The following is a 22,964-nucleotide window of genomic DNA, read 5'->3' as shown; positions in this document are numbered from 1 at the left end:
CAAAAAAAAGCATGTCAAAAATGTTATAAATTGATTTGCATTTTAATGAGGGAAATAAGTATTTGACCCCCTCTTAATTAGAAAGATTTCTGGCTCCCAGGTGTCGTTTATACAGGTGAGATTAGGAGCACACTCTTAAAGGGAGTGCTCCTAATCTCAGCTTGTTACCTGTGTAGTGAGTTCAAGGAGACGTAGACGACGTAGTCGGAGGCACACTTATTTATTCAACCAAAGGGCAGAACACAATACTTGAAGGGGTAACGGCCCCTTCACCCATCTAACAGCGAGACACCCTTAGTGCTAGCCCGGCTAGTCTGTTCCCAGGTCCTCCACTAGAGAGCTTGGGGAGGCTAGCTGATCCAGCTCAGGCCAAGCTAGGATCTCGTCACCCTTAGCCAACCAGATCGGCTCTTACAAGAGCATCGGCTCTGGGCTCTCAGGGCCGCGCCGCTGGCTTGCCCTGGTCGGTCCTTAGAAGGATAGCGAGCCAGGGGAGTCCCAAGGCCTATCCTGCCGGTCTTCACTCTTCGCTGGTTAGGCTGTAATACTCGACCCCGAGCCCACCGGCTCCCCGCCTTATATAGCAACTCCCCCCCGAGGGGTGGGGCCGTGGGGGATCACAGCACCATCACAGCTCTCCAGGGCTAACCGTTGCGGACGTGGATGTAGCCACCCTTACGTGTGCGGGCGCAAACACCCTTTGTGTGTTTGTTTGCCCTCCCGTAACACCCCTACACCTGTATAAAAGACACCTGTTCACAGAAGCAATCAATCAATCAGATTCCAAACTCTCCACCATGGCCAAGACCAAAGAGCTCTCCAAGGATGTCAGGGACAAGATTGTAGACCTACACAAGGCTGGAATGGGCTACAAGACCATCGCCAAGTAGCTTGGTGAGAAGGTGACAACAGTTGGTGCGATTATTCGCAAATGAAAGAAACACAAAAGGACTGTCAATCTCCCTCGGCCTGGGGCTCCATGCAAGATCTCACCTCGTGGAGTTGCAATGATCATGAGAACGGTGAGGAATCAGCCCAGAACTACACGGGAGGATCTTGTCAATGATCTCAAGGCAGCTGGGACCATAGTCACCAAGAAAACAGTTGGTAAAACACTACACCGTGAAGGACTGAAATCCTGCAGTGCCCGTAAGGTCCCCCTGCTCAAGAAAGCACATATACATGCCCATCTGAAGTTTGCCAATGAACATCTGAATGATTCAGAGGACAACTGGGTAAAAGTGTTGTGGTCAGATGAGACCAAAATGGAGCTCTTTGGCATCAACTCAACTCGCCGTGTTTGGAGGAGGAGGAATGCTGCCTATGACCCCAAGAATACCATCCCCACCGTCAAACATGGAGGTGGAAACATTATGCTTTGGGGGTGTTTTTATGCTAAGGGGACAGGACAACTTCACATCAAAGGGACGATGGACGGGGCCATGTACCGTCAAATCTTGGGTGAGAACCTCCTTCCCTCAGCCAGGGCATTGAAAATGGGTCGTGGATGGGTATTCCAGCATGACAATGACCCTAAACACACGGCCAAGGCAAGAAAGGAGTGGCTCAAGAAGAAGCACATTAAGGTCCTGGAGTGGCCTAGCCAGTCTCCAGACCTTAATCCCATAGAAAATCTGTGGAGGGAGCTGAAGGTTCGAGTTGCCAAACGTCAGCCTCGAAACCTTAATGACTTGGAGAAGATCTGCAAAGAGGAGTGGGACTGTTTATAAAGGTCTGGAGATGGGCGTAGCCCAAGTGTGTCAGCAGCATGGGCAGGGCAGCAATGCCGAAGCAGCAACAATGCCAATGCAGCAGCAATGCCAATGCAGCAGCAATGCCAATGCAGCAGCAATGCCAAAGCAGCAGCAATGCAAAAGCAGCAGCAATGCCAATGCAGCAGCAATGCCAATGCAGCAGCAATGCCAATGCAGCAGCAATGCCGAAGCAGCAGCAATGCCAATGCAGCAGCAATGCCAATGCAGCAGCAATGCCAATGCAGCAGCAATGCCAATGCAGCAGCAATGCCAATGTAGCAGCAATGCCAATGTAGCAGCTATGCCAATGCAGCAGCAATGCCAATGCAGCAGCAATGCCAAAGCAGCAGCAATGCAAAAGCAGCAGCAATGCCAATGCAGCAGCAATGCCAATGCAGCAGCAATGCCAATGCAGCAGCAATGCCGAAGCAGCAGCAATGCCAATGCAGCAGCAATGCCAATGCAGCAGCAATGCCAATGCAGCAGCAATGCCAATGCAGCAGCAATGCCAATGTAGCAGCAATGCCAATGTAGCAGCTATGCCAATGCAGCAGCAATGCCAATGCAGCAGCAATGCCAATGTAGCAGCAATGCCAATGCAGCAGCAATGCCAAAGTAGCAGCAATGCCAATGCAGCAGCAATGCCAATGCAGCAGCAATGCCAATGCAGCAGCAATGCCAATGCAGCAGCAATGCCAATGTAGCAGCAATGCCAATGCAGCAGCAATGCCAAAGTAGCAGCAATGCCAATGCAGCAGCAATGCCAATGCAGCAGCAATGCCAATGCAGCGAAGGGACACCAGGAAATCACTGCACCCCGCTCCACACACCACACTGCTGACGGTGAAGGTTCATTGACAATAAGTGGTTAATAACATCTTTCCAATGATAGCTGAGTCTATAACATTTGTAGACTATCATTATGGTTCAATATTAAGGTATACAAGAGGCATACATAATTGTATTAGATTGGGAAAAGTCATTTGCTAGAGTTGAATGGACATTTATTTTCTCCACCATGTAGCAAATGGGTCTAGTCGGCACTTGTATTCAGCTCTGCTATTACATATGCATCCCTTGGCTAAGGTGTAACTAAGAATGTTGCCTTTCTTTATTACTTCATGCAATACCAGCCAAGCCTCTAGCCACCGGCTGTAAGGAAGAGGAATTGATCTATTTGCTGTGCTTCCTCGACAGGCATTGAAACGTATTATCTCAATGGGGTCCATAAATCTCACCATTAAGCGACTGATGTACAAGCGTGTATAACCTATGTTAATAAAAAAAAAACATATCAGCAGCTTGAGCACCAAAGCTAACTCCAGACCGCCCGAAACGTTCACTTGCAGCTTCCTCTCCGGCAGGATTGGATATTGGCAGAGGCCACTGTTTCAGTGCTACACCCTTTTAACTGCTGTTGTGGGATTTACAATGACGTTTGGTAACTGTTGTGAACACAGACTTCTGCCAACTCCACATACTACCGATGGGTAATTTTCACATGAACAAAAACAATTTAACAGGGCAACGTTTGGAAAATGTATGCTGAACCTTGCACATTGTGACGTCGGAAACCAGGGCCCAAGCCTGATGTAATCTTAATTCTAGATTTGAAGCTTTCGTGACTGCAAAGATTCATATTCTTAGGTTTTTTCGGTTAAGTCACGTAAGTAAAACATCAAAATAAAAATAAAATAAAAATAAAAATCACGACGTTGTGTTGCCTCCGAAACGTCGTGATTTTTATTTTATTTTTATTTTGATGTTTTACTTACGTGACTTAACCGAAAAAACCTAAGAATATGAAAATGATGTAATCTTGTGGAGAAAACTTTTTTTCATGAAAATATGAAAATGCCAATTCGGGGAACAGCAGAGTTGCTTCATCATCGCCATCATCACGATCCATGGGCAGATAGCCCTTGGGTGTCTACTGCACATCTCATCATTTGTTTTCACTTTCCTCTGTCTTGTGCCAATATGCTTAAGTAGTGCACATCTGTCGTCATCACGCCATTCTTTGTTACGTCTTCCTCTCTCTCCGGTTCCTTCCATTGTTCTGAACAACACACTTTGAATGTTCCTTCTGTTGTCCATCCTACTACACGTGTGTCCAAATAGTGCCAGTGTCCTTCTCATCTCTGCCTGCATCACATCTTCTGCTATGTGTCACCTTTTTCTTACTTCTGTTGATCACTCTTTGGATCTGGTTTAGACGCATTATCCTTCTGTAACAATACAATTAGAATGCCACTATTTTATCGCTGTCGGTATTTTTCAATGTCCAGGTCTCACAGGCATACAAAGCTGTACTGAACACGCACGTTCTTAAGATGTTCAGTTGGGTCTTGTAGCTGATTTACTTGCTTCTCCGCATGCCTCACTACAAGGCAAATGTGGTACTTGAATACGACACATTTATTCCATATCTGTTAGCCTATCTTATCCCTTTCCACATTTATCCACATCGTCAGCACATTTTTAATAGGGACGGTTACAATGAAAGAAAATAAAATGTTTAAAAAGTATAATTTAAATAATGTTTTAAAGAATATATGAATGCTGATGTTTTTAACGGTGTGTTTTTTGTTGTTGTTGTTTCACGCAGGCCTGTTTCCTGATGAATAACATCCAGCAATTACGTGTGCAACTGGAAAGGATGTTCCAGGCCATGGGGGGCAAAGAGGTCAGCATCACTGAAATGTGTTATGCTTCCTCATCTGACTGAAATTAAAATTGTATATCTTAATTGCTAGCACACATAAACGAGACAATTTTGATAATTCATGTGAGAAATAACGTTTTTTTGTAACACATTTAAAAATTAATATTGTACATTGGAAGGGGTGTAATACCAATTATGGATGGAATTCTTAAATGATTAATTAGCGAGAGCAATTAATACATTTTTCGACATGCAGCATTACATTTTTGTTCATTCTTATTGATAAAAATGTATACTTTGCAACTGTAAACTAAGATAAACAAATCTGCATAAAGAATGGGAGTTACCATAGGATTAAGACAGATTACCATCGGCCATTCTATTTTGGACGTTTTCTCTTGGAAACTGCCATGCGAAGGTTTGTCTGCGGAGGCTCTTATTGCTGCACTCTCCGTCCAGACGCAAAATGAGATTTTTAAATCTCAAATCCAAATCTCCATTTTGTATTTGGAGGGCTACGTTTTTTTATCTACACTAATAAAAGCTTGTATCTGGAGCTCGTTTTTAAGAGAGCTGAATAAAAATATATTTGGCTATAGTTAAGGTACTTGTTTAAAGAGTGTGATGCTAACGCCAATAAAAAGTGGTCCAAAGCCTTCTTCACTACCAGTTACTACTGACTTGTAAACTCGAATAATTTTAACACATCCTCGATTGCAACCGTTATTCACTGCTGTACCATTATCGTACCATTATTGCAACATATTTAGTCTTTCCAATACTTCAGATGAAATCCAACATACTGCTTTTCGTTACTTAATTAAATTCTACATTAAACCCAACACCGTAGATAGCATCCATACACTAAACAATACACCAAGTAATACAATTAAAACGTACTTAAAGTGGCTTGCTTGCTTTGCTTAAGCTTTGTATGTAGCCACCTTGATCTGCTCCTTTGAAGCATATTCACGTTGGTCTGGCCAATGTATTGTCTGAGCTCTAAATATAATGATTTGGGTGTTGAACAATAAACATAGAGAAATTTAACATTTTTAATATATTAGAATCACAATCTTTATTTAAACTGGAGGAATCCAATGAGCTATGAAGATCTTTTTCACAGTTGTGCCAAATTGGGGCAGGTCAGCAAGTGACAACAACAAACAATATGCCAAAGTGTGAAGTTAAAATGCCTGGCCTTAACTTATTAAACCCTAATCTTGGACAAACAAATGTGTTTGCAGCCATAGATATCACCAGTGACACTTAATACAATTAAAATGTAGTGACACTGGTGTATCTATGGCTGCAAACATAGGTATTTGCAAACAGAGGTATTTACAAACAAATGAGTTTGCAGCCATACATATCACTAGTGACAGTGGTGGAGGGGTGAGTTGGGGTGAATGCAGTGCTTTCTGTGCATCTCTTTGATCCTTCGCTTTTTGTCTTAATGATAGGCTTTATAATTCTTGCGATATAATGGCACCAACTGAATTTACGAATACTGTATGAAAGAACAGGTTTATTATTGAATACCACATTAAATAAGATAGCCAAGCATGATGTGCTGCTGCTTTTCATCATCATAATAATCAGCCGTGATCTATTCACTTTGGGATTAAGGTCTCTCCATGCTTCTGCCATTACTCAGAGTCGTGCTACAGCTATAGCTTCTGCAACAAGAACTAATCTCATTATCTCCTCAATTTATGTACTTTTAGGCATGTTCCCTCCGTTTGGCTGCCACTAGTTTTTGGCCCATCCATTTTCTGTGACGCATGCTGCCCAAGTCCACTTTCTTTTGTCGAGTCGACATGTCTGCAACTTGCTGGCGTTCGCTGATCCACGTGTTCCTCCGTCACACGGTGTAAAATCCAAGCGTGCACTTCTTCATATCTCTTTGCGCGCACTTTTCACGTCTCGTTCCACTGTGTCATGACCGTGTTTAAAAATCCGTACGTCATGGCAAAGAATATACACCGCTAAAAAAACTCGGCAAAATGAACTTGAAAATGAAAAGTAGTATACCATTTTTTAAAAAAAACATGTCGTTTTAATCGGTGCTTATTACCACTCACTTTAACATGGTTCAGAAACGTGGTCATTCGTGGGAATTTTGGAACAAAACCAAGCGTGTGCATAGAAGCGTGGAATGAATCTTTCTTGGAATTATATTGAAAGACAGAAAGAGGATTATAGAACATACACAGGTAAACGGCTTTGTTCAAACTAATTAATACAAGTGGGCTTGGGCAGGACACTTCGCTGTATGGGATGATTGACGATGGTCAACAATAATGTGGCAACCAAGAAATGGAACGCATCTGATAGGACGTCCTCCAATGAGATGGAGCAATTAAGAAATCAGTTTGCGTTCAGGTGTTAGGTGGATTGGGGAGGCATTCATTGAGTAGGAGAGTGACCATGGCTGATGATTATCATGATAATACAAAAACATTCTTTAGTTACATTGGTATGTTGATATTTCTTATTAAGTTCAGGTTTTCAAAGCATCCGGCCTGCTCTTGTCCACCTCTATAATTCATTCTTTCCATCCTCTTTAACTGCTCCTAAGCATGTCGACTCTAATGTTATTTCCAGTTTTGCCCGTCAAACAGATATCATATTACATTATAATCAGAGAAGATCAGGATGTCTATTTAGAGGCTATGGTTGTGACATGGGCTTATTTGACCATTAGAGTCTAGACAATGGGGGAGAAAAAGATGAGAAGTCTAAGTGGGAACCTTGACACAGAGTTGAAGATATCCCGAGTGAAACAGCATGTTCAATAACAACAAGGGGAGATGACAATGCTTGTGGCCTGATGTAGAGTGCTGATCGCAGTTGCAGACGTACGGTGCGAAAGAAGTTCAACATACATAACTTAGTTATAACTGTTCATTTGAAAATACATTCAATGTAAAGATTAATACGTTTCATATGAATAGTTGAGCCATGGGACATGGCTCAAATATAACCCACAGCCCTAATATGGTGGAATTAATATTGATCAAAGCCTGACTTTTCAGAATTATAATTTTCTCTCTACTGTACTTTTTCTCCAGGTTATCCCAAGCAACACATTACATAGTAATGGAGCACATTACCACACAATTCTTGAAAACCGATACCAATTACTAACTGCTGGATTTTTTTATTAATATAAATCATCTGGATCCGATAGATAAAATCACGGATTTTATTGGATAATTTCAGGGTCCTATTTATTTTACGTACTGATTCATACGTTTATGTTTAAAACGCAGTGAGAACTTTCAAAGCCAGGCTAATTATTGTTACGTGATATGTCTGGCATACTGAAAATAATACATATCAGGTAATTAAATTTTACAACGTGATCATATATTTTATTAAAATGTAATAAATATGAACTATAGCATTCACTGTACAATAATGCAACGAAATACCGATTGCACATTTGAAGCCATAAAGCAGTGGTGGAAGACTAAAGGAATGTTCGGAAACGCTTGAAGAATTAATGTTACTTATAAAATAAGTATCTAGTTCAACAGACACGAGAGCACCAAGAAGATCAGCGTCAAATGGAATAGGTTTGCTAAATTCCATACAACAGATAAGTGTATAGGTTGTATTATCCCTAGTGCACATACGAATGCCGTCTCCAACTTGCATTGTGCCCAGTGTGGGTTGTAAAAAAAAGACCCAGATTAGCTAGAGGCCAATATGTATTTGTATACTGTTATATTTATTCTTAATCTATAAAAATGACCAATAGAGTTTTTTTGGGTTAGATCGCGTAAATATATTAATGTGTCGTTAAAACCCACCACCACCCGACAGCCAACTAGTAAGGGTTGTCACGTAAACAGAACGTGCCAATTCGTCAATTATACAGCACACCAGTGTGTTGGAGAGCCAAGGCACAACACTGCTGCATCCAAGTCCTAGATGATAACAACATCAATGCTGCTTTATATTGTGTCTTCATGTGCTCACAGCCCAAGACATTGTACATTAACAGGAAATACATATTTAATCAAAGCATATAAAGGAAAGGAGTCATGCTGCCAATGGAGCCAGGGCAGAGCCAGGAGGAGTCCCCAGTATGTGGAATGGGTGCCAAGCAAGGTCCAGGAGACGGTGCTGGAACTCGACCAGCAATTGGGATCAAAACAATTGAATACACAGTAAACGCAATAAACTAACAAAAAATAATCATGGAGGGATAACAAAGGAAGAATATCGCTTCAGGGTTTGTCAGCGGAAACCCTCAGCCGTTCAGCTGCCGAAGCCAATTGAGGAGGTGTGGACTACAAGGCAGGCACCACCAAACGGTGGCCATCTTCTCACTGTCCTGCTTAGTTAGTATTGATTTATTTTTTAAACAGCAATGTTCACGATTGACCACCTTATTCCAACCGTGAGACTGAAATGTTTTGGCATTTGCAAAAAAGGACCAGGCTGGTTTTCAAATTATCTTGGAAGAATGAAATAACGTGCAGAATTTGAAAACAATTTATCAGACTTTTCTCTTACTGCAAAGGTTGATCTACTTTTGTTCTTCCAGCTCAAATAGATCAGTCGATAAAGCAATTTAATACTATATACGCTACTTGCCTACATCATTTGCAATTTAATTCAAACTAAATTACAGTTTTAGTTCAATAACATTTAAAAGGTGTTGTATATCATTAATATGCTTTCTACATGCAAGTAAGAAAATATGTTAAACACTAACCAGCCCTCAATCATCAATAACACAAAACACTTGTGCAATGCCATTAAACACGTTACATAGTTCTAGCGTGGATAATATCCTTAAAATGTGTAATGCCTCTACAAAACCTTATAAAGAGCAGGTAAAAATCTCAATGGATATAAATCATGTTCTTATTATCCAATTTCCATCAACTCCTTGCCTCCAACATTGATTATGATGACATGATTTATATGTCTGCTCAAATCAAGCTTCAAATAGACTAAACTAATTTTTCCATTTGGCCCTGCAATCTCAAACTAGAACCACTCCACTCATAGTTTTGATGTCTACATTAGGACTGGTTACTTGCTGCTCCCTCTATCAAGAGCCATATATCAGTTTAGTTTGGCTATAAAGTGATGGCAATTAAATTATCTCCAGGTCTATATCGTCGATTAACTTCAAATATGACTGCAATTTATGTCAATTCTCCAGAGGCTATGGCCAAATGTGGTTCAAGTTTATGTTTAACCAGGCGAGCACTCAAGGGACCAGGAGAGTGTCATTTACAAGAGCGATCTGGGTCACTAAAATGATGAAAGCAAAACAAATAAAACAAGGTACAGCAATGAAGCAAATTGAAAATCTGAGCAAAATCAACCTTGTCAGATGGGAAATAGAAAATATTGCACGAACAAAAATCAATGTTCATTTATAAATTCCCTGTAGCTTCCATCAGCTCGGACAAATTATATTCAGACTGATCATAATATAATTACAATTAAGTTACAGAAACATTAAACAGATGTAGGGTGACTATTGCACTAATATGTAAATTGGCAAGGAAATATGTCAAATGGAATTGTAAAGTATAATTAAGAACCAACAGCTTTGGATCCAATTGTGATTTAGATGGGAGAGTCACAGAGGACATTTTTGATGCGATGGAATTGGAGGTGTGTGGGTATTGATCACAAAACGCGCTTGGTGCTCCCCATGCATCGAATAGTATCACATTTCTTTTACATTTAGCAACTATTCCTTCTCAGTATTTAATGAGCCACTCAAGTAAATATGCATTTGAGTAGTTAAGGTAAATATGTTTTCACTCTTTGGTTATTTATGGTTTTACTCAAAGTTCTATTTAAACTTTACATGGGTTAATATACCACATTTATAAATGTTATGAATGATATCAGATATATTTTAATGTATATATTTATTATTCTTGTTGTAAAAAATACTATTATTTTAATACTTGCTTTATTCCGATGTTTTTATGAGGATTGCACTTTCTTAGTTTTACTGAATTTGCTTTTCTGGGCCAATTGTCCCTTGAAAAAGAGACTGCGTATCAATGGGCTGTCATCTGGTTATAAATAGATGGTTTGATTGATTAAAAAATGGGTGTTTGCGTCAAGAGTACGGTTTGTAAGAATAGATACGTTTGCACAATGCGAGCCATTTCATTGCAGAAGGAGATACGAAATGTATGTGTTCATAAATGACTGGCGGCAAAGCATTGTATATATTATTAGGGTGGGAGAATGAGATTGGTAAAGTCAAGTACACGGGATGCAATAAGGAAAAATTACAAGTCAAGACATTAGAGTCAGCACTCAAGGGTCAGTAACCAATGGGAAGAGCTCCAGCCAGGTTGCGGAATACTGTGCAGCATTTGCAGGATATGACATAAAGAAGGAAATTAAGGAGTTTTATGGTGGCATTAGGCTGGCTGCATTGAACTCTTAATCTTTATTACTGATAAAAAAAACTGTATCCAAGATATCCCAAAGTAGACATGGACACATTTAAATTATGAATGCTAATACATATTCTTCAGGATATAATAACTATCACTTTCTTAACTAAAATATATAATTTTGGTCACAGATATAAGTAATATCCCCGATTCATATACGTTGTCCCCACTGTATAGTCTATACTCTTTGGTTATTTCGGTAAAGTCACGTAGGTACGACGTTTCGGGCGCAACACAAGCGTCCATCATCAGGTGGGAATGCTTGTGTTGCGCCCGAAACGTCGTGATTTATTTTATTTTATACCTACGTGACTTTACCGAAAGAACCAAAGAGTATGGATTCCTGCAGTCACGAAAGCTTCAAATCAAGATTGTATATGTTAAATCTGGAAGAGCAAAAAACAATACAATTATTATGCTTATTTCATGATAATTCCTCAAGATCGTACATATTTTCTTTTTTGCTGTCATGTCCTGGCCGCTTTGCACTTTGTTGGGACAATGTACATTATTGGAACAAATTTTGTTCACTTAAAAAAAAACCCAGTTATTATTGAGGATTTATTTTTAATAGAATGCGATGCCTGTATGATTGTAATTATGCTCCTTAAATGGTAGGGTTTATGGCTATGTCACTGTGCAAATGTTGTGGTTTGTGATGTGCTTTTATAATGAACACACTGTGTTTCTTACCAATAGCTTGATGCTGAGACCAGTGAGATGCTCAACGAACTACAAGTCAAACTGAATGGCGTTTTAGATGAGCTGAGCCGAGTGTTTGGCATCAGGTAAGGAGGAAACGTTACTTGTATATACATATTATGCGTGTGACAATTTTGAAAGCGTGTCCCCGTGATCACGTGTGACTTTAAAGTGATATTCATTCGTCATCTCCGAGAAAACGCCTTCATTTGTCAGTCCACTATTTGTTAATCCATTATTTACTTCATGCCAAGCAGCGATGGCACATGCCTGTAATCAAACACTGTGGAGGCATCGCACAAATGTTGTTCAACTCCCATCCCGTGGGGAACGAGGTGCCGTACCCTGCATTGCCAGATGAAGGCAGTACAGCAAGTGTATGAATCACGATCAGTTTCCATATGTACGGGAATAAAGTGTTGCCCCCTCACACTCCCACATTATAAACACTCATTAATTTGCTGTAAATATTTTAAAATAAAAACCCATTGTATGAACCTCCTGAAAAAGAATGCTACGACTCAGCGTGGCTATCCTGGATACAAAATTTAAAATGTAACTAATTTTGGAAATTTTAATACATTTTATTTGGGTAACACAATACAGTATTTCCTCATGTAATGTGGTAGGTGCATTCCTGAAAAGTGCCACATTAAGCAAAATGCGTTGAACGAAACCAAATTGCCACTAAGATGGTAGGAGAAAGAACTGTGTTACCCAAATAACATTTATATACTGTGTTATTCTGCGCGTGTACCCAAAATTCCTGTAGCAGTCAGCCCAACAGAGTAGAACGTTGTCGACCGCTCGTTCTGTGCAGTGTCAAGAGTGGGGCAGGGCCAGTCTCTGTTGGGTGGCTTGTAGACATTGGGGAGTTGTTAGTTCACCATTTCGGACGCTGATGCATCGTAACAGGTAGACTGCATAAAGGTTGCGATCTTCCACCCACACAGATATCAAATAGAGATATATACAGAAACTAACATGGAGAGACACAAGGTGACATAGAGAGACACGGGGAGATACAAATATTGATAGAGAAGATGGAGATACACTAACGAGATAGAGAGATACGTGGAAAAAGAGATAAACAAATGAAGATACAGAGAGAAAGGGAGGGATGCAGAGATACAGAGAGGGACACATACACAGGGATAGAGACAAGCACATGGAGACTGACACAAGGAAGACATGTCTTTAGAACAGTGGTTGTGCATCAAAAACCCCCACCACACTCTAAATAGAAAGCATAAGAGTGTAATAAATGTCGTGGAAGCGACTTCTCGATTCAAGGTCTTTATTTGTCTTTCGTTTTTTCTTGGTTCTTTCGGTAAAGTCACGTAGAAGGGAAGTAATAAAATAATAAAAATAAAACATAATAAAATTTTATTATTATTATTTTATTACTTCCCTTCTACGTGACTTTACCGAAAGAACCAAGAAGATGAATCCCTGCAGTCACGAAAGCTTTAAATCAAAATTTGTCTTTCGTTCACAACACTCTTCATATAAATTCCACTCCTATCTTACTCCTTCACGCTGCTGACAGACAGCGTGAGAGGGAGAGAGAGAGACATGCGCAGCCACGTGGCAGCCTGGACCCCGCTCCAGCGTGGCCTCACCCTTCGTTCCAGATCTGACCACGTGTTGTCCGTCTCCACCCCTTTTGATACCCGGGTCACGTGGTACCTTTCCACCAGTCCTGGTTAACCTCCATGGAATCTTCCAGACTCCATCGTACGATCCCAGGACCACGCCCTTGACTCGTCCCCCCATTGGCTGTGGCTAAAGCCAGCAGATCCAATCATATACTTGCAGATGTCACCTTCCCATTACGTCAGGGCTACGCCCCTAGATTTCTCCCCATTGGCTATGGGCCAGGACCGGTAGAGCCAATCATCGTAACGAGGTGTAATCAATCAACCACTCGGATATACCCTCACATTACAAGAGTACTACTGGAACACACTTCCAATTATCGCCATATTTATTGTGCATACATGGAATTGCGAGGCAAATTCATCCAATTACCCACAGGTTTCACTGTGGGTATTGACCAGCCTTTTTCCCCAGTACGCACGTTCAGAAAATCATCACAGATCGAATTATCCATTAATTTTTCGCAGATAGGAGTGGAGATAAATCACTCCCAATGATCAGCAATTATTTACACATTTTCCCACACATAATGAAGCAAGAATAATCGGCTCCGTGGTATTATTTTGACATTGCCGCACATAAATGTTGTCCTGTACAATGATTTTGCACCAAGTAACGTATCACATTTGAATGCATCTTTTTTCCCTTTGTTTAAATGGATAAACAAGAATATGAATCTTATTTTAGTAACAAATAGCATTTAGCTTCAGTAATAGGATACTCCTCCATAGCGCAGAAACAGTGTTTCAGAAACCATGGTGGAATAATGAAGGGGATTTTAGTTTTCAATGTTAGTAGCATGCATGCCAAACAGAACTCCGTCAGTGATTTCTGAGGTTGCTCAAGAGATGTCATTAGATTCAACACAAGTTATTCATGCAGTGGTCACCAACACGCTCTGATCATATACATATATATTAGAACATGATTCCAGTGAACGCCATTCCAATGCTGGGCACTAGAGTAGTAGTCTCGTGTATATGATCGGAGTTTTAAAATTGGGATATCAGGGAAAAACAGGTATCAGATTTCATCCCAGACAGCAGCTTTGTAATGCCAAACTGTAAAGTTTTTTGCAGCATGTAATTACTCAGACTGGCAAGACCCTACATAAATAATATTACGCAGGGTTTTGGTGCATACACAGAATAACAAGTTCAAGAGTAAAAAAAGAGTAATACAGATTATCACTGGTCAACAAAAAAAAGTTTTTTTTGGCTTGGACTTTTGCAGCTATTTTAGACTAATTTCAGGGTGCTGATTCTAAATCTGATCTCAGATTTGCTCTATCACATTATTTTTATGCTATCGGCATACCCCATTTTCATTGATTTTACCCGAAATTAACTCTGTTGCGAGTCAGTGACAGCTTTAGTGTTAAAATATGGTGCTGTATTTCTATAATAGTGTGTTTATAATATCATTTTATGTAGATATCCACATTTATTTAATATTTTTTTTCTGCAGTTTTTATTTAAAATGCAATATTTGATATCTCAAAAACCTGATGTGATAGACAAAAACTGATGCCATATTTGTAATCAGCACCCCAAAATTACCTTCAAACCGGTGGAATACCTAACGCCAGAAAAAGTGTGTTGACCAGTGTTATCCTTGTCACTAGGTCAAACAATTGATTATAACGTTTCTCAACGTCATTCAAGTTTAACTCTACTCTTAGATATTGCACCAGTTAAATGTATAAAGAATATGTATAATGGTAGTATAAAATTATTGCTCAAATAAATGTTTTGCACAAATTTGACAGTACTTCATAAAAGGCCACATTGAACTTAAAAAACATACTGCTCCACAAGGACAGAGTACAAACTGCTTGATAATTTTCCACATTTTCAACAAAGAACTGTGATGGATTAAGTTATTGTGATATTTTGTTGTATGAATATTAATGTAAATCAAATGGTTTTTACATTTAAACCAAAACTAACTCAGGATAGAACATAATTCATAAAGGATTGATAATGGATTAAAGTTGCTATGGAAATAGCGTGCTTCTATTTGCATATGTATAAGAAAGGACGGGTTTTTAATCCTTCTTAATTTGCATGCATTCACCCGCGCAATGTTTGTTTTAGTTTTCGCCCACAAGTGGAGGAAAGCGTGAAAACAATGGCCGACCTTCTGATCCAGGTGAAGGGTGGAATCTCTGGGCAAGGGAACTTAGCTGGAGATGCTGACACTATTTTGCGTCCTCTCATGGACTTGTTGGATGGCAAGTAAGTGGTCGTCCTACCTTGAAGTCTTGATGCACTTTGCACTCCCATCACGATGTCAATAAATATACTTAATGAGAGGTTTACTCAACTCATGAAAGCATGGACGTCAATAATCACTGGGTTTGAAATGTTGAAGCTTTTGGCAGCAATTCACGTATAAACAGATAGGCTACTTCTTCGTGGCACAGCATTAAGTATTAATAGAAATACAGTAGACTCTCGATTATCCACGTTAATGACGGGGAGGATGTCCGTGGATAATTCTAAATTATGGATAATCAGAAAATATCCATTTCCCGCAGATCTCTACGCCAAAAACCATTAATATAGATATAAATTACTTTTTAAGTGAAGAACATTGAGTTTGTTAATGAACAACATACACATTTTTGATATAAATAATAGATTGATCTTGTTTTATCACAAAAGTTCATACAAAAACACACGCAAACAAGTTTGAAAAATCCATTTCTCTGCCATCACAGTTTCGAAAATTAAAACTCACTAAAGACATCACTCCAAATGAAGCACACCTGACAAATACTAACGATCAACCAATCGATGCGCATGCTCAGTGATAACGCTTTTCTGATCCCGCGCAGAAAACTCTGCCCACTAAGTGGATAGCAGAGCCATGCCAATCAAAATCAATCAAGTTCCGCCCACTATTGTAAAGATATGCAACTACTGTACTGTAGAGGCAATCACGTGGATTTCGGATTAACCACAGCACATATTTGTTTGGTTTAACCACGTGACTTGTAAATCACTTTTCCAAGAATAACAAAGTATTACTCTTTTTAGATGATTAATTTGGGCTTAAGGGAAAATCCATAAGTTATTAATTGATGTCAACACGCACGGATTGTTTAAAGTCAACTGTCCTTTTAAAATAGACTTGAGCCAAAAATGTGGGTTTTTGTCCACAAAGCATTTGTAATATTATTTGTTGGTCACATCCACCAATGGAAGCTGATGGAGCATTTCTCATTTTGCACAAGGCTTGAGGGCCTTGCTAAGTTAAATACAAATTATATTTAAGGCTGGCATACTTAAAGAAAATGTTAATTGAGGCCAGCTCCTGTAGGCTCTCTTTGGAGGAATGTTTCTTGTGTCACAAACAAGTTTCACCTGCATTAAAATCCACGTGTGTGTGTGTGGGGAGGCCAGGCTTTGAGACAGCTTGTTCCAAACCAATTTCTGGCATGCTGCTTAGCTCCACCCGCTGAGAGAAATACTTAACCATTTGTATTTTAAAATGGTCATGCATATACACGTGTGTCTTTTTACACTAAAACCCTAAGTAAAAAAATGCCCAGCTTTGGCACTAGTTAACCCTGGAATTTAACAAGAAAGCAGCATGAATGGTTCCATATTTTTGTATTCGTGGCTATTCGCATGATGAAGCAGAGTTTTTATTTCTGTAGGATCTGAGAATAGTGCTGCCCCAATCCACCCCCATATCAACACAGACAGCAGCACCGCTGTGCACATGATAACAATATGCAACAAACACATTGTTTAATGCTGTGGCAGATTTTATCGATATAATTTCACAAGATTGTCCCTTATTTCGAGGTATCCACATTCATACACACGCTCACCTCAGTGGTCCTTGTGGTCCACCACCAGGGAATTGTGCATTAGCATGTCAATGTTTTTCTGAGGCTATCACATTACCACCCCGGGCTCTGTGATCATAATGACAGAATTTAAGTTTATTTCGTTATTTAAATAAATGTGTTACATTTAGTAAAAAACAAACATGTTTTTCTAAACAAGGATATTCTCTGTAAAAAAGTGATTCAAGAAATAACGCCTATTCCTCAACCCGTCAGCCACATGACCTTCTGGGAGTGTATATTTCATCAGCATTGATTCATTACAAGAAACCCCTGATACGGTTTCAACATTCGGTGTATTATCAGTCCTCTGGCTTGCTGGTTAATTGCCCGATTTGTATAGGCTAGGACCCTTTCTTTAAGAAATGGCTCTTAGTTCAACACAAAACTATAAAGTACATGTCACAAAATACTAATTAACCATGATTATTTTGAGAAGAGACAAATTTGGAAAAGAGTCAAGATTGTGTTAACATTCACCACTTCAATGCTAAATGATTATTTTGTTAGTTAGCATTTTCATTGTTTAAAGATTTCTTCACATTTTGGACAATTTTGTTACTTTTTTGACATGATAGCTTAACTTGGCTCTATGGGCTTTGTTCATTTCCATCAAGTTAACGTTTCATGAGCATTTACAGGCAATGTTTGTTTGTTTGTGTGCAGTCTGACACTGTTTGCCAAGGTATGTGAGAAGACTGTGCTGAAGAGAGTACTCAAAGAATTATGGAAGATCGTTATGAATACCATGGAAAAAAAGATAGTCCTGCCTTCCCTTACTGATCAAACGGTAAGAATAGTTGCTGCCCTAAGCTATACACCGTCTGATATTCACATGATTGCAATCAGAATTTAGTTTAGGTATAAGACAGTTGCTTCAGAGGATTACATTTTCTTCTGAGAAATTAACTATTGGAGTGATCATTAGCTAGATTATATTTCCAAAAGAGAAAAACACAGTGATTCTAATGTTGAAGACATTCATTCACCAAAAATAAATGTAACTGCTAATCACTTTAAACAAAAAATGCATTCCGTTATTTGAGGTCAGCAAGTTAGTCAAGGAGTGGGGGTTTTTTAATATACAAACCGAGTTATTGTGCAGTGGAGCCATTCCATTTATCTTCACACATTCTTGCCTGGAGGGAAGTGCATTGTGCACTGGCTGTGTTCTACAAGGTCCACTGAGGGTAGTGCTTAGATAACAGCTGGGCCATAGAATGGGGGGAGTCAGTAATTGCCCTAAATCCATGGCATCTCTGCATGCGGAAACAGTGGTGGCTCCAATTTGCGGAAGCTACAAACTCTGCCTCAGGTTTATCAGTGTCGGGTAGGCTTGATAATTTGAATGTGTGTACAAAACATGATAATCACCTGGGCTGGGCATCCACCATAAATGTCCTTCTCGGATGATACATGTGTAGTGTCAACGATTCAGAGACAGAGTTTCTAGGAGGCACCTTCTTTATTAACAACTTTCACGGTCTCGTCCGCACACTCTCCACTGTAGCTCAGCCCAGCCTGTACACAACACTAGCCATCTAACACTGACGGCGCTGACTGAGATAGCCAACTACTCTCCTTCGTAGCGCAATATCTAGCGGAGACGTTTAGCGACGACGGAGACGAGACGACAGCAACGACGAGACGAGTCCGTTCCCAGAACCGGCAGCCTCGAGCCCCCGCTCCTTTTATGCTCCCAGCGCGGCCTGGCTCCGCCCTGACCGCGCCTCCCTTCTCGAACCCGCTAGGAGGTTCCAGGGGCCTCCAGATGGGGTTCTCCGTGACCCTTGCCCCAGTTCCACCGCTCTGCCAACACACCGGTGCTCACGCTCACCGGCGTATGTACTGTCTGTCCACCACAGCTGCTGCTGCTGTCCAACAGCCAGCGCTATTACACTACACTTGTATATGCCCATCTGGTTGAGATTGTACTAATGAAGTAACTGCTATGGGTGTTTCAATTATCCATTCACTCGTGTGTCACATAAGACTAGAAAACCCTGCGATGGAATTGGTAGCATCTCAAAACCGGAGCCAGGGGCTACCACTGCGTAAAGGAGGCAATATACTTGTGAGGGAGTGCACAGTTGGGTGGGTGTTGGCAATGCATAGCGAGCCTTTCCAAGCATCGGTAGCCGTCACCATCAATTTTCATCCATCATGCTCAGTCTGCTGCAAGGCAGCAGATGTTCTTAAGGGAATCGTGGCCTGCTCTGACCTCTTAAAAATTGGCCTACCATTTTATAAATGCGTTATTCCATAGCCTTTGTAAATATTTGGCAGGCACGGACATCTAGCAATGATTCTATACCCACAGAATGTGTATTTGAACAATAATTGTTGAGAGTGTGTACACCTACCGTAATTGCAGGAGTGTACACGCATATATATAGACACGTGTGCATACTAAACATTGTACTATGAACACCTATTGGGGTCAAGAGGTCATCGTGGGCAATCCTTTTATTCCAAAATACATATCTCTTCTCGTAGACCCAATAGCTGTATACAAATTGACACCAACCCTCAAAGTCCTCGTCTTCCAGCATCTGGCTATGGGTATCACCGCCAATCTCTGGGCACCACTCTAATCACCCAATTGTGTCCGTTACCATTGCAACCTCCCAATTTCTGATTACATTGAACCATACGGTGACACTGTCATTGGTCCTGCATCAAAAAATCTATCTCATGCAACTAAAGTTCACCCATCTACTCATCCATATTGATTTTCTTAGTCCATTAAACCATCTTCCCTTGAAGGCCTCCAGCACATGCTAATTGAGATTCTCACGGTTGACCCTTGTTAGTAAAATTTAAGATGTAGGGGGTTTACCGGTCCCTTGCATCCGTCCAGCGCCACCATTCGCCACTCTGGTGCATATGATCATGATGCCATGAGAGTAAACAGATAGCTAGCATTACTGACGTGTAACCCACGACGGAGTTGCAAATTATGTTGCTATCGATTGACACTCACAACAACACCCACAGAAATAAATGCATACATGAAGCACGCATACCACACGGATATGTAACTGCCTCTGCTGGTTTAACGGCAGTAACCCTATCTGCAATTCATTGTCTCATTACTCCTAATTCTGAACCTGTTGTGTATTATGTAGCTGTTTTTCTACTACTATAATATTCCATGTTGAACATCATATCCATCCAGTAAATTTTAATCATGACTGCTGTATATTCCCCCATGCACCCCTTGACCTCCCTCAACCCAATTGTTGCTCACCATTTGATACTACGACTATGTGGTTCTTGATATTGCCTGATTGAGCAATGGATATTAATATATTTTTATTACACGCTTTGATTTAACTGACTATCTGTTGTCGTATCCTCAAATCTTGTAACTCAGTTTTTACCCACTTCCCAATATGGTATCGACTGCAAACTTGGTATACGTATGCCATACTGATGACAATACTATATTCTATCGTTGAAAAAAATAATTTTAACAATCTTTTTTACATGTTATGTTTCGGCTTGGGTCTAATTGTCCACGCTCAACTGACGTTGGCTGTAAATCACCACGGCCCCTTACACTATGGCAGGCTTCGGGGCCACCTCCTCGAGTTGCGGAGTTCTGCCATTACTCGTACGGTACATTTCATTAAAGCGTGTTTATAAAAAGAGTATTTTTCAATATTACTTTTTTAAACTCTAGGAGACTCTGTTTGACCCTGAGGCATTAGCAACAATTCTCAAAGATCTTAATGGTTCCATCTACTGTTCTCTTCATGTATTAGTAGCTGTCCGTCTCAGACAGTACCACATGAATCTTGAGCTCTTACACCTAACTTGGTACTTCAAGGGCAAGGTGGTCTGTAATTGGACACTGCTGCATAATTTGCTATGCAACCATTATTACCATCAGTCTGAATCTACTGAAGGGATCCCCGAAGCAGTTCTGTGATGTCACCTTCTAGAAGTCATTCTCCCACGAGGCATTAGACAAGGCTGTCCGTAAACGCCGTGAATGTACATTTCTTTGCCTCATGATACCGAGGAATACAATTGGAATATAATCCATAAAATACAGTTTCCTAATTTTGATGATAGATGGACCACACAATTATATCAGAATACATGCAATTTTATGGAATGTGTTTTCTTTTCAGATGCTTTAAAAAATATATTTGACACTCATAGTGTAGGTATGGTTTCTGTAAACAATTATATTACACATGTCATACTGCTTATTTATTTATCATGGGAAACATTATATAGTCATTTACATTTTGTGTTTTAGAGGTCTCAATTGTGTGTTAAGGGGGGGTGAATGTATATTTACACAATTAAAGTAACGTGTATATTCAATTGCAATTCTGGCAGCGTGTGCAGTACGACATTAAGTATCGGTGTGTAGTCGTCGACCGTTCACATTTCATGTCAAAGGAAATTCATTATTTTATAATTTTGCTTCATATCCAAAAGTTTTTTTTAATAAACCACCTTTGCTTCATATCCACAAGTTTGGTTTAATAAACCTCTTTTTCAGGAAACATTAATTATTCACGTACACATTTTTTCTTCAAAGCAGTTAGTAATTTCAGTGAAAGTAATAATGTTTGCATCAATCTGCTCCCTTGCAGTTTGTAAAAACGTGTTCTTGGTGCATCTTAGTATTCTTACTCTGTAATGACAGGGATTTCCATGAAAGGACAACGACTCATTAACACCTTTCGCCTGTTTGTTTTTAAGGGAGCGCAAATGATATTCAATGCCGCTAAAGAACTGGGACAACTTTCAAAACTGAAGGTACAAACACAAATCATTTTGAGCGCTTCATGAGGTGGAGGGGGCGGTGATGGTTCGCGTTCGCCGCTTGTTCCAGAGGGTCGCGGCTCGTAGGGGGCGATTATAACAATCGTCGCGCCCTCTACTGGCAGCCTGACTTCTTATTTGCAGGTCAAGTCAAGTGCCGAGTCACCCTGTGCCGAAAGGGGCAGCTGCCACTGGGCGGGGGGGGGGTCCTTTCAAACGTTTGAGATTAGATGTGATGTAAAGCACTCTGAGATCCCCTGGCATAATAGGGCACTATATCAAAACAAATCAATATCATGACATGAACATTCCATTTAATTATACAAAGTTGAAAAGTATGCGTGTGCGTGGATTCTATAGCGTTACAAAATGCGTTTCATCGGCAGTATTACATTCTTTAGAGAATGTATGCACGTCAAAGACATTGTATTAACTGTTAAGGGATGTGCATTAGGCTTTGGCAGGACACATTACTGGTAAGGATGATGGCCCGAAAGTCAAGAATAATGATGGAGTGGTTGCCAAGGTAGGGAACATGTCCGAAAGGCTCATCCAGCAGAGAGATGGACTGATGCATTAGCCCGTGTGCAGGTGTCTGTATGGATTTCTGCTTAACAGAAGAGCCGAGCGCTGGCTTGGGGACGCCTTCAGCGGTAGATGGATCAGGGCGGATCATGCCCAGTACTGGCATCCCATTACAACATTGGATGCACGCGAATAGCGTGTGATGTCATCTCCATGGGGAAAGGGTTTATTTATTTATTTGGTGCTAGTTTTTCTACACATTACCAAGCTTTAGACAACCATTTGATAAATGTGTCCAGATGTCTATAGTGTAAGTCGTTTTTAGCAGCACAACTTTGTAATAAGATGTATTTAAAGACTTATCGTGACCCCATTTTAAAGAGAGATGGACATCCATCCAGCAGTGGATAGACAATGGATGTTGATAGTAGTGATGTTGACAATGATGATGGTGGAGCTCTGGGGATGCAAGAGGGAATGTAAAGTATTTAAAACAAATTAAATGTTTCCAGCGCCATTTGCAATCAGGATAGAGTATACATATGATTTAAACCTTGCAAGAG

At 40.2% G+C, this 22,964-nt stretch overlaps 1 protein-coding gene across 1 annotated transcript in view; it reads left to right on the top strand.

The window, feature by feature from the left end:
• LOC133359116 (protein unc-13 homolog B-like) overlaps positions 1-22,964 on the top strand; it is a 60,866-nt gene that overhangs the window by 14,230 nt on the left and 23,672 nt on the right. The window contains exons 5-9 of the mRNA XM_061577512.1: positions 4,363-4,440; positions 11,571-11,659; positions 15,329-15,469; positions 17,758-17,881; positions 21,814-21,870. Of these exons, the coding sequence (XP_061433496.1) occupies positions 4,363-4,440; positions 11,571-11,659; positions 15,329-15,469; positions 17,758-17,881; positions 21,814-21,870 (489 nt within the window). The remainder of the gene's footprint in view (positions 1-4,362; positions 4,441-11,570; positions 11,660-15,328; positions 15,470-17,757; positions 17,882-21,813; positions 21,871-22,964) is intronic.

This window comes from Lethenteron reissneri, chromosome 64, assembly GCF_015708825.2.
Source record: "Lethenteron reissneri isolate LAM-NWPU_2019-01 chromosome 64, ASM1570882v1, whole genome shotgun sequence".
NCBI lineage: Eukaryota > Metazoa > Chordata > Hyperoartia > Petromyzontiformes > Petromyzontidae > Lethenteron > Lethenteron reissneri.
This window is presented reverse-complemented; position numbering and strand designations above follow the sequence as displayed.